At 38.3% G+C, this 24014-nt stretch overlaps 1 protein-coding gene across 8 annotated transcripts in view; it reads left to right on the top strand.

Moving 5' to 3' along the window:
* LOC125465489 (myomegalin) overlaps positions 1-24014 on the top strand; it is a 134206-nt gene that overhangs the window by 106439 nt on the left and 3753 nt on the right. For all 8 annotated transcript variants that reach the window (XM_048559089.2, XM_048559090.2, XM_048559087.2 and 5 more), the window contains 11 exons: positions 78-422; positions 3621-3746; positions 4256-4372; positions 8236-8425; positions 10389-10501; positions 13840-14097; positions 15139-15276; positions 16614-16870; positions 19283-19426; positions 20253-20391; positions 21354-21400. In XM_048559089.2, coding sequence (XP_048415046.2) covers positions 78-422; positions 3621-3746; positions 4256-4372; positions 8236-8425; positions 10389-10501; positions 13840-14097; positions 15139-15276; positions 16614-16870; positions 19283-19426; positions 20253-20391; positions 21354-21400 — 1874 coding nt within the window. The remainder of the gene's footprint in view (positions 1-77; positions 423-3620; positions 3747-4255; positions 4373-8235; positions 8426-10388; positions 10502-13839; positions 14098-15138; positions 15277-16613; positions 16871-19282; positions 19427-20252; positions 20392-21353; positions 21401-24014) is intronic.

Genomic DNA, 24014 nt, shown 5'->3' on the forward strand with positions numbered 1-24014 from the left:
CTAGTAATTTTCAGTCTAACTCTCAATCCCTTCAATTGTTTTTCCAGTAAAATTGAGTGATCTTCTTTGTATTATAGAAAAACACGGAGAACTGGAAGGATTCCCAGTTTCTGGAGAAATGTTGCCTACTGGAGGCTGGCTAGTTGAGTATGCCAGCGCTGAAACCTCCTTGCTTAATCAAAGATTGCTTGAGCTGCAGAAAGAGAACTCAGTCCTCCGTGAGCAGCTGGTGAACAAGGAAGATTTGAATGAGACACTACGGACAGAACTTAGCTTGCACCGCTCCATTTTAACAGACAATCAGAAAAATATTGATCAGCAAACTGCCCATTCACCTAAGCACAGTGATCGATCTTTAACAACAAATAAGCAAAGTGCAACTTCCCAGGAGTCGAAAGAAGTTCCTTTCCTAAATGCTGCGGGTAATTTATTTTTATTCATAACTTAAAATTATTAATAACAAACATTTTAATTTACGATTTTTAAAAATGACTATTCAAATAGGCACACAAAATCCAATGACTGAGCTAGAATTAAAGAGGCTGGGATATGTGTCTGAAAACTCGGATAATCAGCTTGATCTTGAGAAGGTCCTTGAAGAAACTGAGGAGCAAAGGTTTTAGGAAGAGAATTTTTTTTAAAAAATGAACAAGGAGCTGACAGAATCAGATATGTGAATGTTCAGACCAATGATGAAGGACTGAAAACAGTTGCATAGGGTGTATCTAGGTCATGACATAATTCAAAGGTAATTTCGGGCCTTAAATGTAATCTACTGAGTTATGATGTTCAAATATTGATCAGTGAAGGCTATGATTTTGGTACAGGGCAGGAATTATGCATAGACGTTCAAGACAATTTGGAGTTGAAAGCCAAGGAACAAGGGTAAATTTAGCCCATTGAACCTATTCTGCCTTGGCTGATTTGCAGTCAGCAACATTATAATCATATGTGCCTAGTCCTAATTTTGCTATGTGGAACCTGAAAGTTGGAGGACTATTAAATAGCAAAGCAATACATCAAGCCAGGTCATCATAAACAACCTTGTGATGAATGGGATCTGGAATCTCAACTCTTTTTAGAATCAAATAGGATAAAAAGATTGCAAATGATCTTGTTTAGCCTGAGAGAGGGATCAAGGTGGGGCAGCGTGGGGGAAAGAGATGATGTCTCTACCAATGGAGCATGGCTTGTGTTAAGGGCCAAATAGACTAACACCCAGTCAGTCTGCCAGTATGGAGGCAAATTAATGAAGCTGGAACTCTGAACAGAAAGTATAAAAATCCTTTCTTGGCCTGGCAGTGCCTCTAACAAAAGACAAGGACACATCTACACACACACACACGCACACACACACACACACACACACACACACACACACACACACACACACACACACACACACACACACACACACACACACACACACCACCCCCCCCCCCCCGCGCGGTCCATCCGGACGTGTGACGCAGCTGCAACAGGCAAAGGCCCTGCAACGTACTTCACATAGATCGAGGAAATATTTAAAAGCTCACATTTTCATGATGCTCAGGAATGCAGAGATGCGGGAAATCCTTATTCCAACGCACCGGATCTTTAAAACGGTTGTCTGTACCAGCCTTTGTTGGGCCTGCTTGGCAAGGTGGTTTGGGATGTAAACCAGGTGACACAAAGACCAGAGGTGGCTGCTGGTCCCTGAGGCAGTATAGGTGGAAAGCTCACTCTCCGTACTCCATCTGAGCCAACTTATCTCCTTCTGTCTGTCCCTAATAGTTGCTCCATGACCATCTTCCAAGGACATTTTACAGCCCATATGCCAAATCAGTGTTTAATCAGCCCACCCCTACACTTTGCCCTTCTCTCTGTGCCAACTCATCTGTTATCCAGTGTGGGCATAACTTTATTTTCTGTCAGTGTGCCTCCTGAATTACCAGTTTATTAAAATATCATTATTTGGGCACGAAAACACTCCTTGATACAAAAAAAAGTCCAATCCATCAAAGTAGCTTCAACTAATCCCTTGTGAAAATAAATTTCACTTATGTCAGCAAACACTTCCATTCAGTAAGCAGTTTGAGTTGTCCAGCAGTAGGCACAAGCTGTGAAAGTGAGAGTTTATGAAATCCACTATGCAGTACAAATCCTATAATTGTTTCACAAGAACAGGCATTCTGAAAACCAGAGATAGTAGGAACTGCAGATGCTGGAGAATCTCAGATAACAAGGTGTAGAGCTGAATGTACACAGCAGGCCAAGCAGCATCAGAGGAGCAGGAAATGTTCTTCGTTTCTCCCCAAAATCTGGTTTCTTTCATCTATTAATTTAAATAATCAGCTGCCTCAGGGGACTGCACATATGCAAGCTATGGACCACTCCATCCAACCTCCAGAAGGAAGTGAAATGCCAAATTCAAGGCTGGAATTTGACATTCACAACAATTTCTAGCATTTTTGCAACACCGGAGTTGCTAAAACCAGGGTCTAACTGTTTCCAATCATGAAGAGTCAATAACCAGAGAGTATGGATATCAGATGACTATCAAAAGAAGCAGATATGTTTAAAAAAATGTTTTTCATTCAAGTGGCTAGGATTCGAGCTGCTCTGCTTAATAATGTTGTGCACGGAATCAATGGTAGTGCTTGAAAGCAAGTTAGATGAATATTTGAAGGATGAAAAATATTGTAGAGATGGAGACAAAGAATGGATGCATGGAACTAACTGGATTGTTATGAAAAAGTGTAAATGCAGACATGTTGGGCCGAAAGGCTTCAGTATATTCTGTGCCACTGTGAATTTCACAGCAACCAAGTTTTATCTGTAAATGGATGCCTGAGTTGTGCAAACATGCTATAGATTTGGTTTGTTCATTTATTTGATCAAATTATCTATTAATCACACTTCACTATTGAGAATGACTGACACAGATGTTAAAAGGTATCTACGTTCTCATCTCAATTCCCCAGACATTAACATTAGTAACTAACAACAAGAAGCACTTGCCCACAGACATTTTTCTTGCTAAAAATTAAAATGAAGAGTAAGCAATTAAGAATGTTCTTTGATTTTCTGGTTATTCGAGCAAAATGCAGTCATTTCTCAAAATTGAGAAATAGTGGCAGAAAAACTGTGACACCTGACTGGTGATGTTGGATACCAGTTGTTGTTAGAGTAATATAATTATCTTGTACTACATTATTTTAAAAAACCTAAACAAATATAGCATTTTAATGTGTGTCTTTGCTCAATACATCCCCTGCTATGCAAGTGTTAGAGTATCATTTTTCACATGTTTTTGCAAATGACTGGAATGATGAAATGGCCTGAAATTAATTATTTGATGTACTGAGGTCACTTAGTTTGCATGTTATGAAATGAGTATGGTTGAGGGACTCGCCTCTCCAGATGCCATCTAGTGTTTGCAGATACTGAATGCCGGACAAAATTTTGTGTAGGAATGACCAGTATTATAAAAGTAAACTTGCATGTATGGAGATGATAACATAAGGGAATAACCTTGGTACTTTGATGAATTGTCACCCTTTCATTTGTGGTTCCCCATTTATTTCAGTGCGAGTGATGTGAGAATAATTAGTAATAATTCCCATTATTTTTGTGCTTAGACACATTAGCAGAACACCTTCATGAAATACGAAGTTTAAGACAGCGCTTGGATGAATCTATTAAAAATAATGACAGATTAAGACAACAACTTGAACATCGACTTGCTGAGGCTGAACATGATCCAGGTAAGCAGTGACACTTCCATTAATCTGATATTAATAGCTTTAGTCTGCATTTGATTAATGTTGATAGCAGCTAAAAGAAAATCAATTCGAAATATGGTAGCAGGCCAAAAAACATCATCTAAAATTTAGTGTAGTATGGAGGTCAATCTTTCCATCTCTAGCTGATTGCAGTGGTCCACTATGAAACAGGCATGCATTGTTTAGGATTTATTTTGTGGTTGATTTGGCACTTCATCAGAGAACTCCCTGCAATTTGGTGTATGTTCATATCAAACAAACAACCTGAAAGTGTTTAGACATGTGAATTTGAAAAATATGTTTGATAGTAATTGTAGTTTATTTTTTGACAGCTTATCCCTATTATGGAGAAATACTGTATTTTTAATTGAGATTTTAAAAATAAATGCCTGCCAATTAATGAAGAAAAGATCTAATATCTATTTGCACATGTGCAATTTGTATTACATAAAAAATCATTAATACTTATAAAATTGTGGTTACATCTTAAGCTTCCACAAATATCTTCATCCATGGGGCAGAGGAACACAGTCTCCTAACTGATCAGATCCATTACCTGAAGGAACAAAACCGATCCTTAAAAGAGCAGCTGACAAGAAGCACTAGAGGTGAGTGTTGCTGTCGATGTTAACATTGTAAGAGAAAAGAATAGGAATGGGCCATTCAACTCCTCAAGCTTGCTCCAACATTCACCAATCTCATGTCTCCTTTGACTGTAGCCTTAAATCCACTTTCCTGTTTGTCCCCTTCCAAAGCCCTTCATTTCTTCGTTGCTCAAAAAGTTATCTATAATTCATGATTGAATATATTCAGTGACCCAGCTTTCACTGCCATGTGCACAAGACAATTCTAAACTCTCAAACATCTGAGAGAAAACATTCCTCTTCATCTCCCTCTTAAATGGGAGATCCTTTATTTTAGATGTTTCCTTTCAGTTCTGGATTCTCCCATAAGGAGAAGCATATTTCAAATCCTCTCAGAATTATGCATGTATCAATAAGATTGTCTGTCTGTTAATCTTCTAAACTACAATAAACATAGTTCAGTGTTTACCACAGAATTGTAGAATTTGTTATGGTGCAGCAGGAAGCCATTTGGCTCATCATGCCTGCACCAACTTTTCAAATGAGCTTCATTATATAGTACCATTGTTCTTTCTCCCCTAGAACCCTGCCCACTATTTCTATGCAGATAATCATCCAATGCCTGAATTGAACCTTGTTCCTTTACATCTTCAAGCAATGCATTCCATTACCGTATTTAGCTAGCCGCTATGTGAATTTTTTTTTTTAAACATTATCCTTACTACTTTTACATGAGCCCTTAATTCTATGACCTCTAGTTCTTGTTTCATTGATGAGCAGGTCCAGCTTTTCCCTATCTACTCTATCCAGCCCACTCATGATTCTGAAAAACCTTTATCAAATCTCCTCTCAGCCTCCTTCTCTGCAAGGAAAAGAGTGCAAAGTTTTTAAATCGATCCTCATAACTGAAATTTCTCATTCCTGGAAACAAATCGCTTCTACACTCTTTCCGCTGCATTTACATTTTTCCCATAATGTGGTGCCCACAATTGCACACAGTCCTCCAGCTGAAGTCTATCAAGTGTCTTCTACAAGTTCACCATCACCTCCTTGCTATTGTACTCTGTGCCCCTATTAATAAAGTCAAGGACATTGTATATGTCATTAGCTGCTCTCTCCACCTATTCTGCAGACTTCAATAATCTGTTCATATTCATACCACCTCCCACTGCTCTTGCACCTCTTTAGAATTCTACCCCTTTATTTTGTGTAAAATTTCCATGTTCTTCCTATTAAAGTGTATCACTTCACACTACTCTGCATTGAATCTCATCTGCCACCTATCTGTCCTCTCCATTAATTTTTTCAGTGTCATTTTGGAGTTCCACATCCTCCTCCTCACAGTTGATAATTCTTCCAAGTTTTGTGTCATCTGAAAACTTTGAAATTATTCCCAGCGCACGTATCATTAATATATATCAGGAAAGGCAAGGGTTCTAACACTGACCCCTGGGGATCTCTGCTAGAAACCTTCTTCCAGCCCGAAAAATACCCATTTACCATTATTCTTTGTTTCCTATCGTCAACTAATTTTGAGCCCACATAGCTACTGTCCCTTTTGTACCACGATCTATAACTTTCCTCATAAATCTGTTGTGTGGTACTGTACCAGACCTTCTGTATGCATAGGCATACCATATCAACAGTGTTGTCCTTATGGAGCCTTTCTGTTACCTCTCCAGAAATGTGTTCACTATGTTCAACTTTTCTTCATCGACAACACCTTCATCTCGGTCATTACCTTGGCAAAATTTCTCTCAACTTCTGATGCAAGTTATCTTCCTTTGATAGGAAGACCAAAACAGTTCAAAATGCTGTAGATATGATTTTATTTCTCTACATTTATACTCCAAGCCCATTATAACAAAAGTCATCATACCATTTGCATTCAAAATGACATGCTACACTTGTGATTTATTTAAATGACTCCATCCAGAAATGGTTTTTTTAAAAAGTTTTCAAATCATAGGTTTAGACATGACTTTCGTAAAATATTATTCCCAGCATATCTGTCAGAACTTTGGTATTTGAACAATTGCTGTATTAGTTTCAAATTCAATGGAAACTGCTAAGTTTTGGGTATACAAGAAGACATTCAACAATAAATGTTAGAATTTCTGACAAAATTGGTTGAAAATTTCCATAACTTGTTGATGTTCCTATGTCTGTTGACCAAACCACTATGACACAAAACCAGACAAATCAGTTGGAGCAACAATACGTGTGACCAATCAACAAAATAATGTGTTTCTCTCATTCAACCTGTATGTATAAATAAAAATCAACCTTATGCAGGAAATTACTGTACACTACCAGTTGAAGTACTTCACAATTCAGTAGTCATATATGGCGCAAACCCCTGCCACATTGTATTGAATATAATATTCAGGTTTTGTGCCCAATTTTCTTCTTTTCTCCATCAACAATGGCTGTAGTAAAGTAGAAAAAAATTGATGTTGACTTTTGCTTCTTAAAGACCATGTCTCAAATTAATCAAATGAAAGTTTGCAGCTCTCCTAAGTATTGTTTTACCCATTGGGCTATTTGTTCAATCAGCTGTAAGTTATAAAATAATTGAATAGAACCTTTAGATTCACTTAGATTTCTCCATTGAGCAAATGTTAGGTTTTTGAAAGATCTGCCCATTCAGCTCCATCGTTCCCCCATATTGAAAGGCTCTGAAACGTTTACACCATCTTTTTAAGAGCTCCTTCACTGTTCTAGTATTCCATGTTGTTACAAACTTTGACTTTTGAACAGTTCTACCAGAATTTTGTCAAACCTAAACAGAAAGAAAATGTTGCAGATGTTAGGAATCTGAGCTAAACTCACAAATTGCCAGAAATGTTCAGTGTCTGTAAAGAGAAATAGAGTTAACCTTTCAGACGAGTGATGATCCTCTAGTAGCAAAAATTTGGTTCTGACTCTGTTCCTGGTTATTGCTATTATTAACTCATTGTTATGTATTTTCATTGAATCGCTTCATGTATGTGGAATGTTTTTGTTAAAGTTAAAAAAAGAATACTGAATTTATAATCGTAGTTGTCTTCAACATTTCTATTATTTTCCTCAATATTTCTTTAGGACTGACTCATATTCCTGATAACTTATTCTCATCTGCTCCATTTTAAAGAATTGATGTCGAAGATTAGAATGAAGTATTTTGAACATTATGGACTGTGGATGATGAAACGAATCATATAATTGTAATTCTACCAGAAAGAGACTCCAGTTTTAAAGAGATGTTGTGCTTTCAGTTTCTCTTTCTTCATCCCCTTTGTGTAATAGCCACTAACTTTTCCATGTGAAAGTTGACATATCTGAATGAATAGAGATGACTCATAATTCTAGATTTTGTGTATTTGTCAGCATCATGTCAATATAGTTCTAATAAGATACAAGTGTGCTGTCTTTTCTGTGAGAAGTGGAGAGGTTTTAGGAAGAGAGTATGATTAAAGGTGTATGTTTTTCATTTCCCAGCAGAAAAGATAGGTGACTATTTGAAAGTTTCTTCTAGTGCTGCAGTTGAATTCTCAGAGACAAAGGCGATTCCATCTCCAAATTTCCTCCTTTTCAGGAGGTCAGTGATCCCTACTTGCCCTGTAGCAAGCCACAATTAGCAAGTTGCTGGAATTAGTTAGAGAATTGTGGGAACAAATGTGTGTTGCATCACTCCATTGCACGGCCCTTTAGCCATGCTAAGCCATTGGGTCACAGTGGGCTTTTATACAACTCACTCAGGCCAGGTAGGGAAAAAAAAATGCGAATTGTTCTACCTTGAAATAATTGAATTAAAGATTCAATACTTACCTTTTCATAGAATTTTTTTTTAAAAAAGCCCTCCCATACTGCAGCGAACTAATTTTTTTTTGCAAATTGATTTGTAGACAAACAGAGAGAAAATGAGAAACTAAAGGAATCTCTGTCAAAGAAGACTGCCGCTAATGAGCACCTGCGTAGTGAGTGTGAACGTGCAAAGAGGGAGAGTAGTCGGCTGCAAACTAAAGTTGCTCATGCTCATGAAGAAAGCAGAAAGTTGAAAGATGAACTGCAATGCAGTCATGATGAAATCAACAGGTAATTGTTATACTCTGTAGTGGAGTCTGGTGACCAAGAAGGGTTGCTTGAGTTGAGTGATTTCCCAACTTGCCAGATCTATCTTGGTAAATTGTAGCTTGAGTCACTGAAATACTTTTGCTCCAGAAATGAGAAGCAGCACTACAGAATGGAATTGGGCTCCTTTTCACTGGAAGCAGAGCTGGAGTGGGTGAGTGAGTGTCAAGAAGGCCTAGCTAGCCTGTTTCTCTGGAAATCCAGTTAATGTGTCTTGGAACATTTCTGGCCACCAGGACACATCATGCCTTCCATGTCAACTCCATAGCCACTCACTCAGTATACATTCTAGGCTGACCTCAAAATCTATTAGGGAAAAGTATACCCTTTTAGGAAATGTCAACAAAGAACTCAGTTGGAAGTGCTCAAATAACTTCAACACCAGCTGCAGAGAGTTTTCTCTACAGTTTAAACAGGGGTAGTTTTTGAAAAAATCTCATGCATGTTTAACACAACTGTTTCACTGTTCAGGAGTGTTTACATCTACTTCATAAATTTGTGATCCTCACAGTGCAGTTTAAGGCCTTTGCGACAGCTAAATTGTGTTCTATTTGAACTCAGTGGTGTCATTTAAAATTAACATTGAACTCAGGTTTCACTCCTATATGACATTACCCCAACTCATTCTTCCAAACCAGCAAAAATTGGATTGTCAGAAATGGAGGCAGGACTTCTGTATCCTAGTCTCTCCCACCATTTTAAAAATCCTTGTAATCGTCCTGACCGTTGCTGAGAATGATATCTTCCGGGAAAGCAGCAACATCAGCCAGATCAGTGGTACCACAGTTGGCCTTGTTGTACAGCAGAGAGGGTCAAAGTGTAGAAGAGTGATAAGGGACTGTGTAGTCAAGGGCCCAGGCATTTCTGTGGCCTTGAGTGAGACTCCAGAATGGTATGTAGCCTATCTGAGGGGCACCTTGATAGGATGGCTGGAGTCTTTTTCCCAAGGTGGAAATGACAAATACCAGGGGACATAGGTTTAAGGTGAGAGAAGGAAAGTTTAAAAGAGATGTGTGAGGCAAGTTTTTATTCAGAGGGTGGTAGTTGCCTGGAATGTGCAGCCAGAAGTGGTGTTGGAAGCGGATGTTTAGGAGGTACTTAGACAGGTACATGAATGTCTGTATCCCTGTATTCCCTGCACAATGTGCAAGCAGATGGGACTAGTTTAGAATGACATCTTGATCAGCGCAGACATGGTGGGCTGAAGGCCCTGCTCCTGGCTGGACTGTTCTGTGTTCTCTCTGAAATTCCAGCCCTTTGTATTAAAATGTGTACATTTCTAAAGAAACATTTCAAACTTTATAGAAGTGGACAACTCAAAGCAATGCTGTAGTAAGGGCGTGGAATGCCCTGCCTGCAACATCTGTTGACTCACCAACATTAAGGGCATTTAAATGATTATTGGATTAACATATGGATGATAATGGAATAGAGTAGGTTAGATGGGCTTCAGATTGGTTTCACAGGTCGACGCAACATCGTGGGCTGAAGGGGCCTGTACAGCACTGTAATGTTCTATGTTCTGTAAATCCTATGTGTTAGACTTCATTAGATGTTGAGAAATAAAATGATGAATGAATCGTGTATGGAATGAACTGCCAGAAAAAAATGGTGGATGCAGCTACAGTTAGTGTTTTTAAAAAAAACATTTGGATAAGGTCATGAATAGGAAAGGTTTGGAGGGATATGGGCCAATTGCAGGTAGGTGGGACTAGTTTATTTTGGGAACATGGTTGGTATGCACTGGTTAGACCAAAGGGTCCGTTTCCATGCTTTGACTCTGACTTGGAATCACAATTGGGTTATTTCAAGGTTACTCTGTCAACTCTTTTGAGTATTTTGAGATGTTAGAAATTAAGTGATGTGAAGGAAGATGAGGTGTGAGAATTTCAATATTTTTGACTTAAAACAACTTCTTTTTTTGTAGGCTGCACAGAGAACTTAACTTACAGCATCAGCTCTTCACAGAAAACCAGCAGGTACTGCAGTCATTAAGAATGGAGCTTCGAATGTATGAGCAGCTTGAGGAACGAAAAACAGGTATTTTTGCAAATGAAGAAATCTTAAAAATTTTCTGTCTCATTTCCTCCTCAAGCCCCCCGGCCAGCCACCCAATTCATTTTTCACTTCTAGAAAGGAGTTGTAAAGCACCTCGCTAATGGTGAAAACAACTAACACTACATAAGAGTATATGCAATTAGAACAGCGGTGGACCATCCTGCCCTGCTGTGCCACCTCAGTACAATTACTGCTGATCTAACATTTGATTGCACTTTCCTGTCTACTCCCCTTAATCTCTTGTTTGCTCAAGATATAAAGCTCCATCTGGAAGTTTTAAATAAAAACTGACGTTTTCTTGCACTTGTAAAATTGTATATAATTTACATAGGCCTGAAACATGAACATCAGAAATGTTGCGCACATTGCTGCTGCTGCTGCTTTAAGAAGCTTATCCCCACCCAGTGCTACTACCCACTTTTTCTGGAAACTACTTATCCTGACTGATGGGTAATGCATCGTTTTCCTGGGGAGCCCAGTAAATTGTGGTTGAAAGTATGTGTCCCTTTTTTTTGAAGCACGGTCTGCCAGATTCTGTGAAGTACTTACAGGTTCAGGGTTATTGTTTAAACGAGTGGGTAGTCTGTAGAGTTATTCAGGCAGTTGGTGAAGTAGTCGGCTGGCTGGGGTTGCCAGGGTGATGATTCTGAAGGTTGGATATCGAGTCAGTCACTTGTCAGACCAGGTTTTAAACTGCCTAACTTTTCCTTGATAATTGTCAAGGTAAATTGAACAGATCTATCCCAAGTCACTGACCCTAGTTCAAAGTTGGAAGCATTGACCCATGGTTCTGGGCAGAATGGACTTGCCCATCTGGCAATTGAACGTCCCAGGCAATTCCCATATATGCTGCCTGTACATCAGGATTTCCACAAAGACATTTCAGAGAATGGAAGATGTAGGCCATTGTTTCCTTGCACACTGGAAGGATTCTAATCATTGTTGTATATGTTTTAAGTAGGTTCAAATTTTCAGACCTGCATAATTCTATGTAATGTAATTCTATGTTTTTTATCCCTAAGAATAGATCTAAAGACATACTCTAGAATTAGGACATTTTGTGGTAATGACTGTGTGGAAAATACTCTCCATTAAATTTCTACTTCGCATTCACTTGGCTTATATCTTCCATGATGACTACAAGCCCTTTTAAACAATTTGCAGATTGGCTAAAGCCTCTGTTTGCAGCTGCCCACCAAGACCATTCAGGCTGTGGTGCAGTCCAAACAGTGACTCACCTTGTCAATAGGTGTCCACTGATTAAACTTGGAAGCAACTTAAAGTCCTCCATTTAGCCACTGACATGACTAGTACTTGGCTCTTTGACCATACACCTCCTAAATAAACAGTACATTAAAAAGGAATTGTGGGTGGAATCTTGTAGAGGTGTAGTGTGTTGGCTGCCAGTGGTAGAGCTGGCATTGCTCCATTTAGGGAATATTTACTGTTGTTTGACCCAGACACTTGACAAGCCAGCATCAAAAGCCTCTGTAGGATCAAGGATGCTGGGTATGGAAGTTCTACCCACTAAGAACTTCTGACCAATCAGAGGCTGCCTGCTGTATCGAATGGCAGTGCCACTGAGGAAGCAATCATTGATGCCATTGTGACACCCATGATCATTGCTTGATCCCAGCCCAGAAGAACCTGTGGGAAGGAGACTGACCCTGCTCTTCACCCTCACCACCACCCCCACCCATCCACCCCCACTACCCAATCCCCCACAAAACCACTCATAATGCTGGGGCAAATACAAACTTGCTGCAAAAGCTCAGCGGGCCTGGCATCAGCTGTGAAGAGAAATCAGAGTTAACATTTCGGATCCAGTGACCCTTCTTCAGAACTGATGCTGGGACCTTTAATTAGGCACTCGTTACCTTTGAACAACAACCACCCCCATGCCCAGAATTCCACAAGGATCAATGTCTCCACATGGCAAGCCCCAAAGCCTCTGCAGGGTTAGCACTGAACTTGCCAGGATCAAGCTGTCCACTTGCCTTTCTACCAAGGACTTAACTGGGTTTCAAGGGGGCACTCCCAAATGCTTCCCCTATCCTCAAACTTGCCATGGGGACAGCAGAAGAGACTGCCCGATTTTTAGACTATTTGTTACCTTCCTATTGTACATTTGCCAGTGCTTTAATTAGGACTACTTCACATTTTTCAAAGACAGAAAGTTTTGGCTTTGGAAGGTAATGTTCTGCATGTAGGGTTGGAACATGCTGCCAGGGGAGATGGTTGATGCACATGTAATAGCAGCATTTTAAGATGCATTTCGACACATGAACAGGCAGAAACTAGAGGGATACACGCCATGTTCAAGCAAATGGAATTAATTTAGAATTACATTGTGGTTGGCACACACATGATGGGCTGAAGAGTTTGTTCTTGAGTTGTATGTTCTTTGTTCTTTGTTCTATGCACTGAGCAGAGACCTAGCACCAACCCTTTGTTTTTTGAAAGTTATCCTTTGTAAATGGCACTAAGATTGTACAACCTTGAACTGTAGGTCAACCACTCACATGACTCAAAAAAGAAGAATTTTAGAGTCTCATTTTAATTCAAAATTCCGCAGTAGCTTATCCTAAAATATTCACGTTTCTGTCCAGTTCATTTTGTTTCCTATTTTCTGGGTTGTTTGGCTTAATGCCTACAAATTATCATCCAGCATATTTGATTTGGTGAAGTTGGAACTACAAAAGGAAATCATTTTAACCCTTTTTGTTTCTTTAACTGCAAAAATGTCAGAGCTGTTGAAGTGTTAGTCTCTGACCAAGAAGTTTTTAATAAGATATTTGTTAGTATGTTAGTATCATTTTAGCCGCCTTTCTGTGTTTAATATTACTGTTTACCAGAGACTGGATTGTGCAGGTTTTTGTTTCTGTCTGGGACTGGAATGTTTAATTGAAGTGTCAGAATGTAAGTTCTCTCTTGTGTATAATTAGACTGGAAATGATGTTGAATGTAATTTATTCCATAAACCAGAACCTATGACAATCTCTTCATGCAGTAAAGTTGACATTTACTGATCTTGTCCAGTCTTACTATGAAATCTTGCATCACATTGAGACTTTGAAGGTGAAAGACTATTTACTGAAGTATCTTATATTGAGAAGAAATTGAAACAATATTTATCTTTTGTTCACTAAGTTCATACTTAATTGAGCAACTTTCAATATTCAGCAAAAGACTTTGATGTAAAATTAAGTACCTATTATAATAAGAGAGATAATGGGAACTGCAGATGCTGGAGAATTCCAAGATAATAAAATGTGAGGCTGGATGAAATTATATAATAATCTTGTTTTGCAATATTGCAGAGCCTCCACAACAGATCAGCCAAGAATCAGTGAAATATTTTCAAGGATCTATTGATCTAAATGAACTCTTGACTGAGATCCATTGCCTACGGATTCAGTTGGAGAGAAGTATTCAGACCAACACCAGTTTACGTCAGAAGCTTGAAGAACAACTTCAGCAAGGACAAATCAAAGCTGAAGGCAGTCCTTCCACTATTAATATCAACTATCTCTTAGCAAGAGAGCAGAGACGTGCCGGGAGCAGACGCTTGTTTCAAGGTAAATAATTCAACAACACATCCTCGTCTAAGAGTAACTAGCATGATCAAAGTAGCTTTGACTTTTGCACGCACTGTGCCTCATGAATAAATTACAGCAGGGTCAGGAGCAAAGATACGTGTATATTCAACAAATTGTCAGAACATTCCATTTGTGCTATCAAACTTGGGTGAAGTATTTAAAAGATTCTTCTTATTTGCTCTTTACAGTGGCCAAGATACTGCTCATCCTTATTTCATTAAGCATTGAGACTCCATAATACAACATAGGGCTCGGTTTTGGTAGTAACTAGATTGAATAAGAATATGAGGCTCCCTCCATGAAGGACACTTTGACGAAGTCTCCATTTTATAACAAGTTTACTGGGATTTGTTAAGTCATTAGTCAGCCCCAATAAACAATTGAGGTTTATTAAATTTAGTTTTACAGTTTGCCATGGTGTGATTTGAATACTCAGTGTCTGAGATGTTTGTTCAGTATCAAAGTCATTAATCTACTGTGTCTCTGTGCTTGCATATTGATGTTCGTTAAGCTTGTGAAAGTGTAAGCATATTGAACCCATTGAGATAACATGTGTGAAGCTGGATGAACACAACAGGCCAAGCAGCATCAGAGGAGCAGGAAAGTTTGATATTTCGGGTCAGGGCCCTTCTTTCTACTGTCTCTGTAACACATTTAACCCACTGTTGTCTTTTAAAATGTTTAGTGTTTGAAATTCCTCCTCAAATAAATTTTCACCTAAGTTTAGTTCCAAAACCAGAAACACTAATAATATAATTTTCTCAACTCTTTGGAGACCAATGCAGAGGTGGGAGTGTAGATGATGAAAGGGGTCAGGAGGCAAGCCATGTTGCAACTTCCCAGGACAGAGAAGGGAGGGACGCCTGTTTACTTAGATGCTGCAAGATCCAAGGAGGGGTTGCTCTTGGCACTATTAACTTAAATTGGGGACAGGTCACTTTTTAAGTGTCTAATCCTTTAGATTTCCTCAGTGATGCTACCTTCATGTTGTACTTGTGTTTTTGTGCTAACACTTAATAGGTTCTGAAGCTGACATGTCTGTTTCTGCTGAAGATGGAAGAGGAAATTTCCATTCTCATAAATTTCCAGCATCATCAAAATCTGCTAACATCCCTACAGATGTCACTGTTGCTGATGGATCAATATTCAGAATCCCAAGTACGTACCATGCATAAGAGGTGATCTCTTTAATTTTCATGATAAGACTTCTAGGGATGAAATTGTGACAACAATTTTCTTGAATTTTGTCCTTTGGCAGTTTTAAAGTTTTTTTTTCAAATTCATTCATGGGTCAAGGGTGTCATTGGCTAAGCCAGCATTTATTGCCAATCCCTAATCGCCCAGAGGGCAGTTAAGAGTTAACCTCTTTGCTGTGGCTCTGGAATTACTCCTAGGTTGACCCAGGTAAGGATGGTAGTTTCCTTCCCTAAAGGAGATTAGTGGACCCAGTGGATTTTTTCTGGCAGTCAACAACGGATTCATGACCACCTTTTAGACTCTTTTTCGCACACTTTCATTGAATTCCAGTTCCACTATCTGGCATGGCAGGATTTGAATCCGGTTCCTTAGAACATTATCTGGGTCTCTGGATTAACAGTCCAGTGATAATACCATTAGGCCATTGCCTTCCCATTAGTAAAATTTGTGTTCTTTTTGCCATTGCATGTTGCATTTTAAATTCAACCAATCAGTATGTGCTAACTTCAAGATTTTCATGAGTCCAACATAATGTTTATTTTACCAATTTTAGTTCTGTGTGGCTTTGTAAATTAATTTGTCAGTCATTATTTCCCAGTTTAGTCTGCTGTCACGTTTGGCTTCACACTGACTTTTTAAAAAATTAATCTATTTTTGTAATCTACCTGTTCAGAGAGCAGGTGGAAACACTGGTTTTCTTTTCATTTGTGGGAAACATTGTTTATTTGCTTGGGACAAATGGCAGAACAATGAGATTCAATAACAGTGAAATTCACAGCTACATTATAACAGTGTGAAGCTGGATGAACACAGCAGGCCAAGCAGCATCTCAGGAGCACCAAAGCTGACGTTTCGGGCCTAGACCCTTCACAGCTACATTGTTTGTTTAGTTTTCTTTGTCTTGGATAATTAACTGCTTCTGATCAATCTTGGAGCTACAGTATTCACAGTGCAGCATTTCTTTATTCAATAGCACTTAAAAGAAATGCCACAATACCAATATTGATTGGATCAACTCACCTGAAACATTTTTATTTGGGGCAGAATGTTCTTCTCTTGTCCTTTTACCTTGCTTTCTGCAAAAACACATTCTGCATATGGACATTGGGTATAGCTCATGAGATACAACATGCAGTGCAAATCTATATAACTAAAGTTAATCATAGTTAATAAAATGGGATGCAATGAATACAATAATGCCTGGGCTTTTTTTAAACCAATAAATAGTTTTGTTTCTCCCAACTTGCATTTTAAAATATATAATAATACAGCTTTTAATCTACTTTCGTTCAAATTAGGAACCAAAGAACTGCCAAAAGATGAGTTTGATGGTTCTTCACATTACAGTGATAGTTCAATAGAAAACCTGTCACACAAACCTTCTAGAGTCCCCCCAGAGCTTCGGAAGCTGGCCGATAAAAATGGGCAACATGTGCTTGGACTGTTAGAAAATTATAATGCACTGCGCAAGCAAATCTCTGACGGCCGGTCACTGCTTCATGGAATGGATACATGTCTTGGCGATGTGGCTGCTTGTCAGACTACTGCTGCAAAGGTAAACCTGTGTATTTTACGAAATGTATATTTTACAAAACAGCAATATTGCAAAAATGACCTATTATTGCAAGACATGGTGCCAAAACTGAGCACATGTAAAACAATCTCCAGGACCTTTCACCTTCACAATACCAGCTCTGAGAGGGAAATGAACATATCTTGGATGATAAAAGACAGAAGCATGATCCCCACTCTGTTGATTTAAACATTACACTTGTCAGAACTCTTACGTATATACACTATCTTTTAAAAATTTTAAAACCCACTTTAACCTTCACCTTAAATGTTATGCCCTTTGGTAGGAAGAGTAGAGGAGTAGACTATTTTGTAAACTAGGAAAAGCTTCCAAAATTTAAGCACAAAGGGACTTGGGAGCCCAGGTTCAGGATTCCCTTCAGATTAACATGCAGGTTCAGTTGGCAGTTAGGAAGGCTATTCCATTCTTAGCGTTCATTTCAAGAGGGCTGGAATACAAGAGCAGAAATGTACCACTGAGGCTGTGTAAGGCTGAAATTCAGACCATAATTGGAATATTGTGAACAGTTTCGTGCCCCATATCTAAGGAAATATTTGGCATCGAAGGGGGTCCAGAGGAGGTTTACAAAACTGATCCCCAAAGAAGAGTTTGTTTTCTGAGAAGCAGTTGGGGATTCTAGGTCTGTTTATGAAAAGTTTAGAAAGATGGTGGGAGTTGGAGGGGTGGGGTGTGGGGAATGGGATCTGATTGGAACTTGCAGAATACTGAAGGGCCTGGATAGAATGGATATGAAGAAGTTGTTTCCAGTAGAAGGAGAAAGCAGGACCTGAGAGAGTAGAAGCAACCCTTTAGAATTGAGATGAGGAAGAACTTCTTCTGCCAGAAGGTGGTGAATCTGTGGAACTTATTGCTGCAGAGGACTGTGGAACCCAAGTCATTGAGTATATTTAAAACAGAGAGAGATAAAGGATCAAGGGTTCCAGGAGAATGGGGTTGAGAAACAGATTAGCCATGATTAAGTAGTGGAAGAGACTCGCTGGGCCAAATGGCCTAATTTTGTTCCTGTATCTTAGTTATTTTGTAAAAAAAAATGGTGATGATTGTTTGCTGCACAATGTAGATCCGTATAGTCCATTCTTAATATGCATTAGTTAAGAACATATAGACATAAGTATTCCAAAGCATAACAGATTCTTACGTAAATTTGGACAAATCAGCAATTCGATTTTTAATTAAACCACTATGACAATACTGTGGCTTTAAGAGGTGTATTTTGTTCTTGCTTCCTTTCTGAAGAAAGTTTGACAGAGAGGCTCCGAGCGATCTGCTCAGACCCACTAGAATAAAATACATGAGGCCTTGGGTTTTTCTTAAAGTTGGAACAATAGAAATAGCCTGAATGGGTGGCCCCTATGGAACTTGGATTTTTAGTTTTCAGTAGCAATTGCTGGGGTCTTGAAGCTGGATGTGGAAACTGTTTTTCTTCTCGAATACAAGTAGAAGCTGGTGTTCTTGTTCTTGCTGCTGGAGTTGCATGTGAGACAGACTGTTTTACTGAATTTGTCTTTGTCAAGGGTGTGTTTATGGGATGCTACTGTATTGGAACAGCTACTGCTTAGTAGTTAAATAATCTATTATTCTGTTAAGTTTTCCAATAGAATGAAGTTATTCCAATCTCCTCTTTCTTTCTTTGTTGTTAAAATACAACAAAATACGTTTAGCTTAACATCGAGTAGGTTTGACCAATTGAATTGCATCTGAAACACAACTCCCTACTCTTACCTTTAAAATAAGGAAACGTTAAGGTTCAGATTGTCTTCCGTATCTATTTTGAGGGGTTTGGTCTGGTCCATAACATCACCAAAAGCTTCCCTAGTTCAGATCCACCTTGAAACCCCTTCTGAGACTTGATCCAGTTCTTAATCGTCGAGGTCACAAGTGGGTGCATGATTTCTACTCTGAATCCTGGATCTACTTGAAAGTCTTGCTGCTTCATATTAAAAAGCACAGTTTTGTTCCCAATTTTTCTATCTAATGGCACGTGGAATTACCCTGATGTGAATTGGAGATGGATTACAGATAAGTTGACTTATTGGGACAGTGAAATGACAATAAATACCTTTCGCATTATGCTGGAACATGCTGTTTCAACATCAGAAACAGGAGATAACAAGGTGTAAAACTGGATGAACACAGCAGGGTAGGCAGCATCAGAGGAGCAGGAAACGTCAGCTTTCCTGCTCGTCTGCTGCCTGTCCTGCTGTGTTCATCCAGCTCTACACCTTGTTATCTCAGATTCTCCAGCATTGGCAAGTTCCTACTATCTCAGAAACCAGAGATTTTTGTCTTTTTGTTAGAATGCTGCTTATAAGCTATTTACTTTTTAATAATGTTGACTCTAATTTACTTGTCTTTTTAATTTTTCTGCTCCAGGAACCAAATGAACCTTACTTAAAGGACTTGGCCTCAACTGTAAAAACATTGGAACAAATGCTTGAGGAAGCAGGACACTTGTTAAAATGCTTCTGGAGGGTATCTTTACCGATCTCTTCTGCCAGCTGTAGTCATCATGCACAGGTACAAAGAACACATTGGGCTACAACAATGTCTTTTTCTAAAAGCATCTCATGCCCAGCCTTAAAGCAATTTTTTTTCATTGAAGAGGGTTATTCTGTTTTTGGTTTAGTAATGTAGAATCATAGGGCCATGCAGTGTGGAAGGGGTCGGTACATTGAGTTCCAAAGCTAAAGTTCTGAATCACAGTTCAGTGCCAGCGTTTGAAGTCCAGTTCCGAAAGCACTTATGCAGCTTTTTGTCCAAGTGCCTGACTAATTTGGTAGATAAATTATTAGGCACAAAGCCATGTGAAGCAAGAAGATAGCAAGTTTTAATCTCAATTTGATACTTAGCAAGCCGAAGGCAACTCCCCAATGCAGGGAACAATATAATGCATCTTTATCACAGAATTAGACAGCATAAACAGGAGGCATACAGACAGTTGTCTGAGCCAGCTCTTTGAAAAAGCTATTTTGATTAGTCCTGTATACATGTGTTTTCATCATAGTTAATATATCCAACTTCCTTTTGAATTCCTTGACATTTCTCTATACTAAGGGGAGATATTTCTCAATTTAAGCTGAATGGTTTCGTACAGATTAATGTGTTTCATATCTTCCAGCACAATGTTCTGTCTGATGAACAGTTGAATGCTCCATATTCATGTAAGGAAAGAATGTAACGGATCTCAATCTTAGCAGAATGAGTTAGCTGTGTTGGCTGTGATGGTGAATACATAAAGTTATCTTCTATTCCGCTGTGGTCCAGCATTTTGATAATTGACTAATGAAGACGCAAGAATTACACAGGGATATTGTCATGCGTTAATTTTTTCTTTGCCCTATAGGGAAAAACTGTGACAGATGAAATTTACTGGCTACGCAAGAAATTGACTGAACAGGAGAAACTCTTGCATGGCACAGTTAAACGTCTTCGTACAACTAACCAGCTTAAAGAGGGAATGGAAAAGGTCATCATTAACCAATGTATGTAACTATACTGGTCGTCATCATTTGTTTCCGCCTCTTGATCAAGCTGTTTTCAAAGTATCATATTTCCTTTGGTTGTTCTTCATTTTTGTAAAAACCAATAATTTGCCACACGGGAGCACAATTTTGCCTACTCACCTGGGAAATACATGCTGCTTACGTATAGAAGTCAATGATTAAAGGTTATACCATTAATAGAAATCTCATAGAGGTCTTTATTTTTATTTCTAACTTCTTACATTTTCTCCATATATCATCTCAACTGATCTAATTATTTTAATTCATGCTTTGAGATCGTGTCCCTGTTTTGTATTCCACTACCATAAAAATTATTAGAATTATCGATCTGTCATGCAATTTCGATTCACAAATGCATGCAATACTCCTAAATACAGCTTCCAGCTGTACCTTTATCAAGTGGTAAAATGAGTAACCTAGCAGCTCACCTTTAGTCACTTATTATTACTTAGATGACCCAATAATTCAACTTGTCCCATGAACCAATGAGCTGAAAAATCGAGAACAAAATTGCATTTTTTAATATAAAGCAGCTGGCAGTACTAACAGCGACATTTTCAAGTGTACCCAAGATTCAAACATAGACTCCAAGCATCAAGGATTGAGAACTGGACTGACTGTTCGCTGAGTTTTTGAGATGGATCTGAGCCAGAACAGGATTTGGTGTTTTAATTTACAAATCTAACAGCAAATTTATCCAAATTTATTTATGAATCTACTTTTGCCTTGCAATATTCATGACTATATATTCTTAACTGACTACAGATTAAGAGTGGTACACAGAAATCTGGTTATCCATTCACATATTGGAAATCAATGTGTTACCTGCTGTGCTGCTACCCTGCCCAGTGTTTTTTTTAAGGTTGTCATCGGTGTATTACATAATTTTAAATATATCTGTGGCTTATTTTTTTAATTGAAATGCTTTATTCCTTTTAAAGTGTCATTAACCCATGATGTTCTGAAGAAAGCTAGAGGAAATCTGGAGGTGAGTGAAGCAATCAAATAAACTATGAAAGAAAATGGTTAAAATTTTGATAACAGTTTGATTTGGTGATAATGGTGCTTTCTAGTTCTATAATTTCTGAAGTTACCACTACTGGTTCTGTTTTCCTTCTCTAACTTCTGATAAATATCCTCCTTTGGTCCATTTTAAAATTTGAGGTAGCTTCAAGTACTAATTTGTAATGTTTTGTACAAGTGTGGGCACCCATTTAGAGGAACAACATATATAAAGAGTTTAAAAAGTCCCGTGTTGATTTAGTCCGATGTTATCAGGGATACAGGCTTACGGTTTTGGAGAGATAGTTTAGTGGGTAAGGAATGATCTGTCAGAAGTCTTCAGAATTAGGTTATGAATTATGTTTGTTTACAAACATGGCAAGCCTTTACTGAGGAGCTCACAAATTTAAGATATTCCCAAGGAAAAGTGTTTAGAAAAAAATCCTGACATGGAACATTGCGGAATATGGAATCAGCTGAACAAACATTGTTGAAAAGCAAGATTGTTGAACTTTGGTTTTTTGAAAAAGGGTAATATTGATGATTGCAGAATAAACAGAAGAATCGAATTAGATTACAGAGCCCGTTTGGAGATAAAGCATGCCCAATGGGTTGAAAGGCCTGTTTGTGTATTGCAACACAGTGAATTTACAGTTCAGTCTTTTAACAGCTGTTCTGTTCTAATAAAGGTTGAATGGCATTGATGTTTTGAACCAAGACTGTTACTTGTGGAATCAGTTGATACAGACCTTATGAACTGGCCTGTGAAAATATAGCTTCGTTAAGGCAACTATGTATAGATGTAACTTTCTATAGTGCAGACTTGCTATTGTCTGTTACTAGTGATTGTTTAATTTTGCCTGTGTATACATACAGGACCTTTTCACTTTGTGTAATGCAATTATCATTAGTGAGCCCAATTTGACTGATTGACAGAATAATAAAATTGCCTTACGATCTGCCTCTGGTCTTGACCAGAAGTATGAAACAAGCATGTAGAAAATTGACAGTGCATTTTACACTGAGCTTGACACTCCTTTTGCTTAAAGTCATTAATGTTTCAAAAGTAATAAATAGTAGCAGGGAGTGAAGTGAATAGAAAAGAACATCAAGTGTGAAATCATAACAGCTGCCAATTCATGAGGAGCTTCTTTCACAACAATAGCAAGAACTAAATTCCCTCTTATTCTTCTTATTGATCCATTAACTAAAACTACTTCTGTTCTTTGAAATATTTTGAACTAGAAATAATGAACAATTAGCATTTATTTCTGATATTTTGTAGCCTAAGAAAATGATACAATGCAGCATGTGGACAGGTGTTAATACCACAATATATTTAGTATAGAATTGCCACATGAACTGAGCTTGGCTACCCCTACAAAACCATCTCATTTCTTAGAATTTCAGCTGATACAAGTTTCATTGGTCAACATTTATAAATTTGAAAAAAATTAACAGACTAATGCTGAAGCAACCCTCAGAGTTGTAGTAATTAATATGCTTAAATGTTAGGTCTCAATTTATTCTGTTATAAACAAACAAAAAAGAAGGATGAACTGAGCTATTGTGTCTGTTCTATACCATCACGGTGTCATTATGCATGCCATCTCTAACAGCCACACATTGTTCAAGGAGGGTACATTTAACTCTACATGCTTAAATCAAAATAGATGTGAACATGTTGATCATCCAGTCTTTGTACTTTTGTTCTGTCTCTCTGTTCTTCACTTGCATCTAGTTTTTAAATGTACTGACTTCTTCTTAGGATCTGTAGGTAATACTGCTGAGAAGGGTCTGTGGGATTTTGCTTTAAATGGCAATATAGCAGTGTGTCAGAGGACTTGCTCAATGATCGGGCCAGATATCTGCTGATGCATTTTCCCTGATTAAATGAATAACAGTGTTTTCAGAGCCAGATACGTGATATGCAACACCAATGTCTTAGTCACAAACAGATGAGACTTTTCTTCCCTTATGTGACTATTCTGTTTATAATTTTGAGATATTAGGTGTTCAGACTCAAAAAAAATGTAGAATGCAATCATCAGAAAAGTAGGAGTGCTGTGAAGATGTACTGTCTTATTTTCCTTCTGCATGCAGGTTACTTAGCTCTGCAGTTGATTACAGGTGCAGGCTGAAAAGGACACTCGGATCAGCAACCAGGGGTTTTATAATGTAAATAATCTTGTCTCAAGCTGATACCTCAATCTTGTCAGGTATCAGGCTAGTCAGGAACACAGAACTGCCAAGGTGACCTCAGCTTAACTTACAGAATCATACTAATTCTGATGCAAGGCTGAAAATGAACCTTTTTTTTCTCTCCCTCCCATTATACTGCCTGACCTGCCTGTTTAAAGCAATTTGCTTTTTATTCTAAATGCCCAATTTCTGAGTATTCTGCTTCTGTAAACATGCAAACATCACTCTATAAATAATAAGCTTTCCTATGTACATTGCTGGCTAAGTGGTAGTTTGATTCAGTGGCTAAAGTATAGTTTCTCGTGCCACTTCAGTAGTCCATCACATTTTCTTACATAGTATTACAGTCAGAATGGACAGTGTGCTGCATTGTCAGGGGTGGAAACAATCCAATAATA

The sequence above is a fragment of the Stegostoma tigrinum genome, chromosome 29 (genome assembly GCF_030684315.1).
Source record: "Stegostoma tigrinum isolate sSteTig4 chromosome 29, sSteTig4.hap1, whole genome shotgun sequence".
In the NCBI taxonomy this organism is placed as follows: Eukaryota; Metazoa; Chordata; class Chondrichthyes; order Orectolobiformes; family Stegostomatidae; genus Stegostoma; species Stegostoma tigrinum.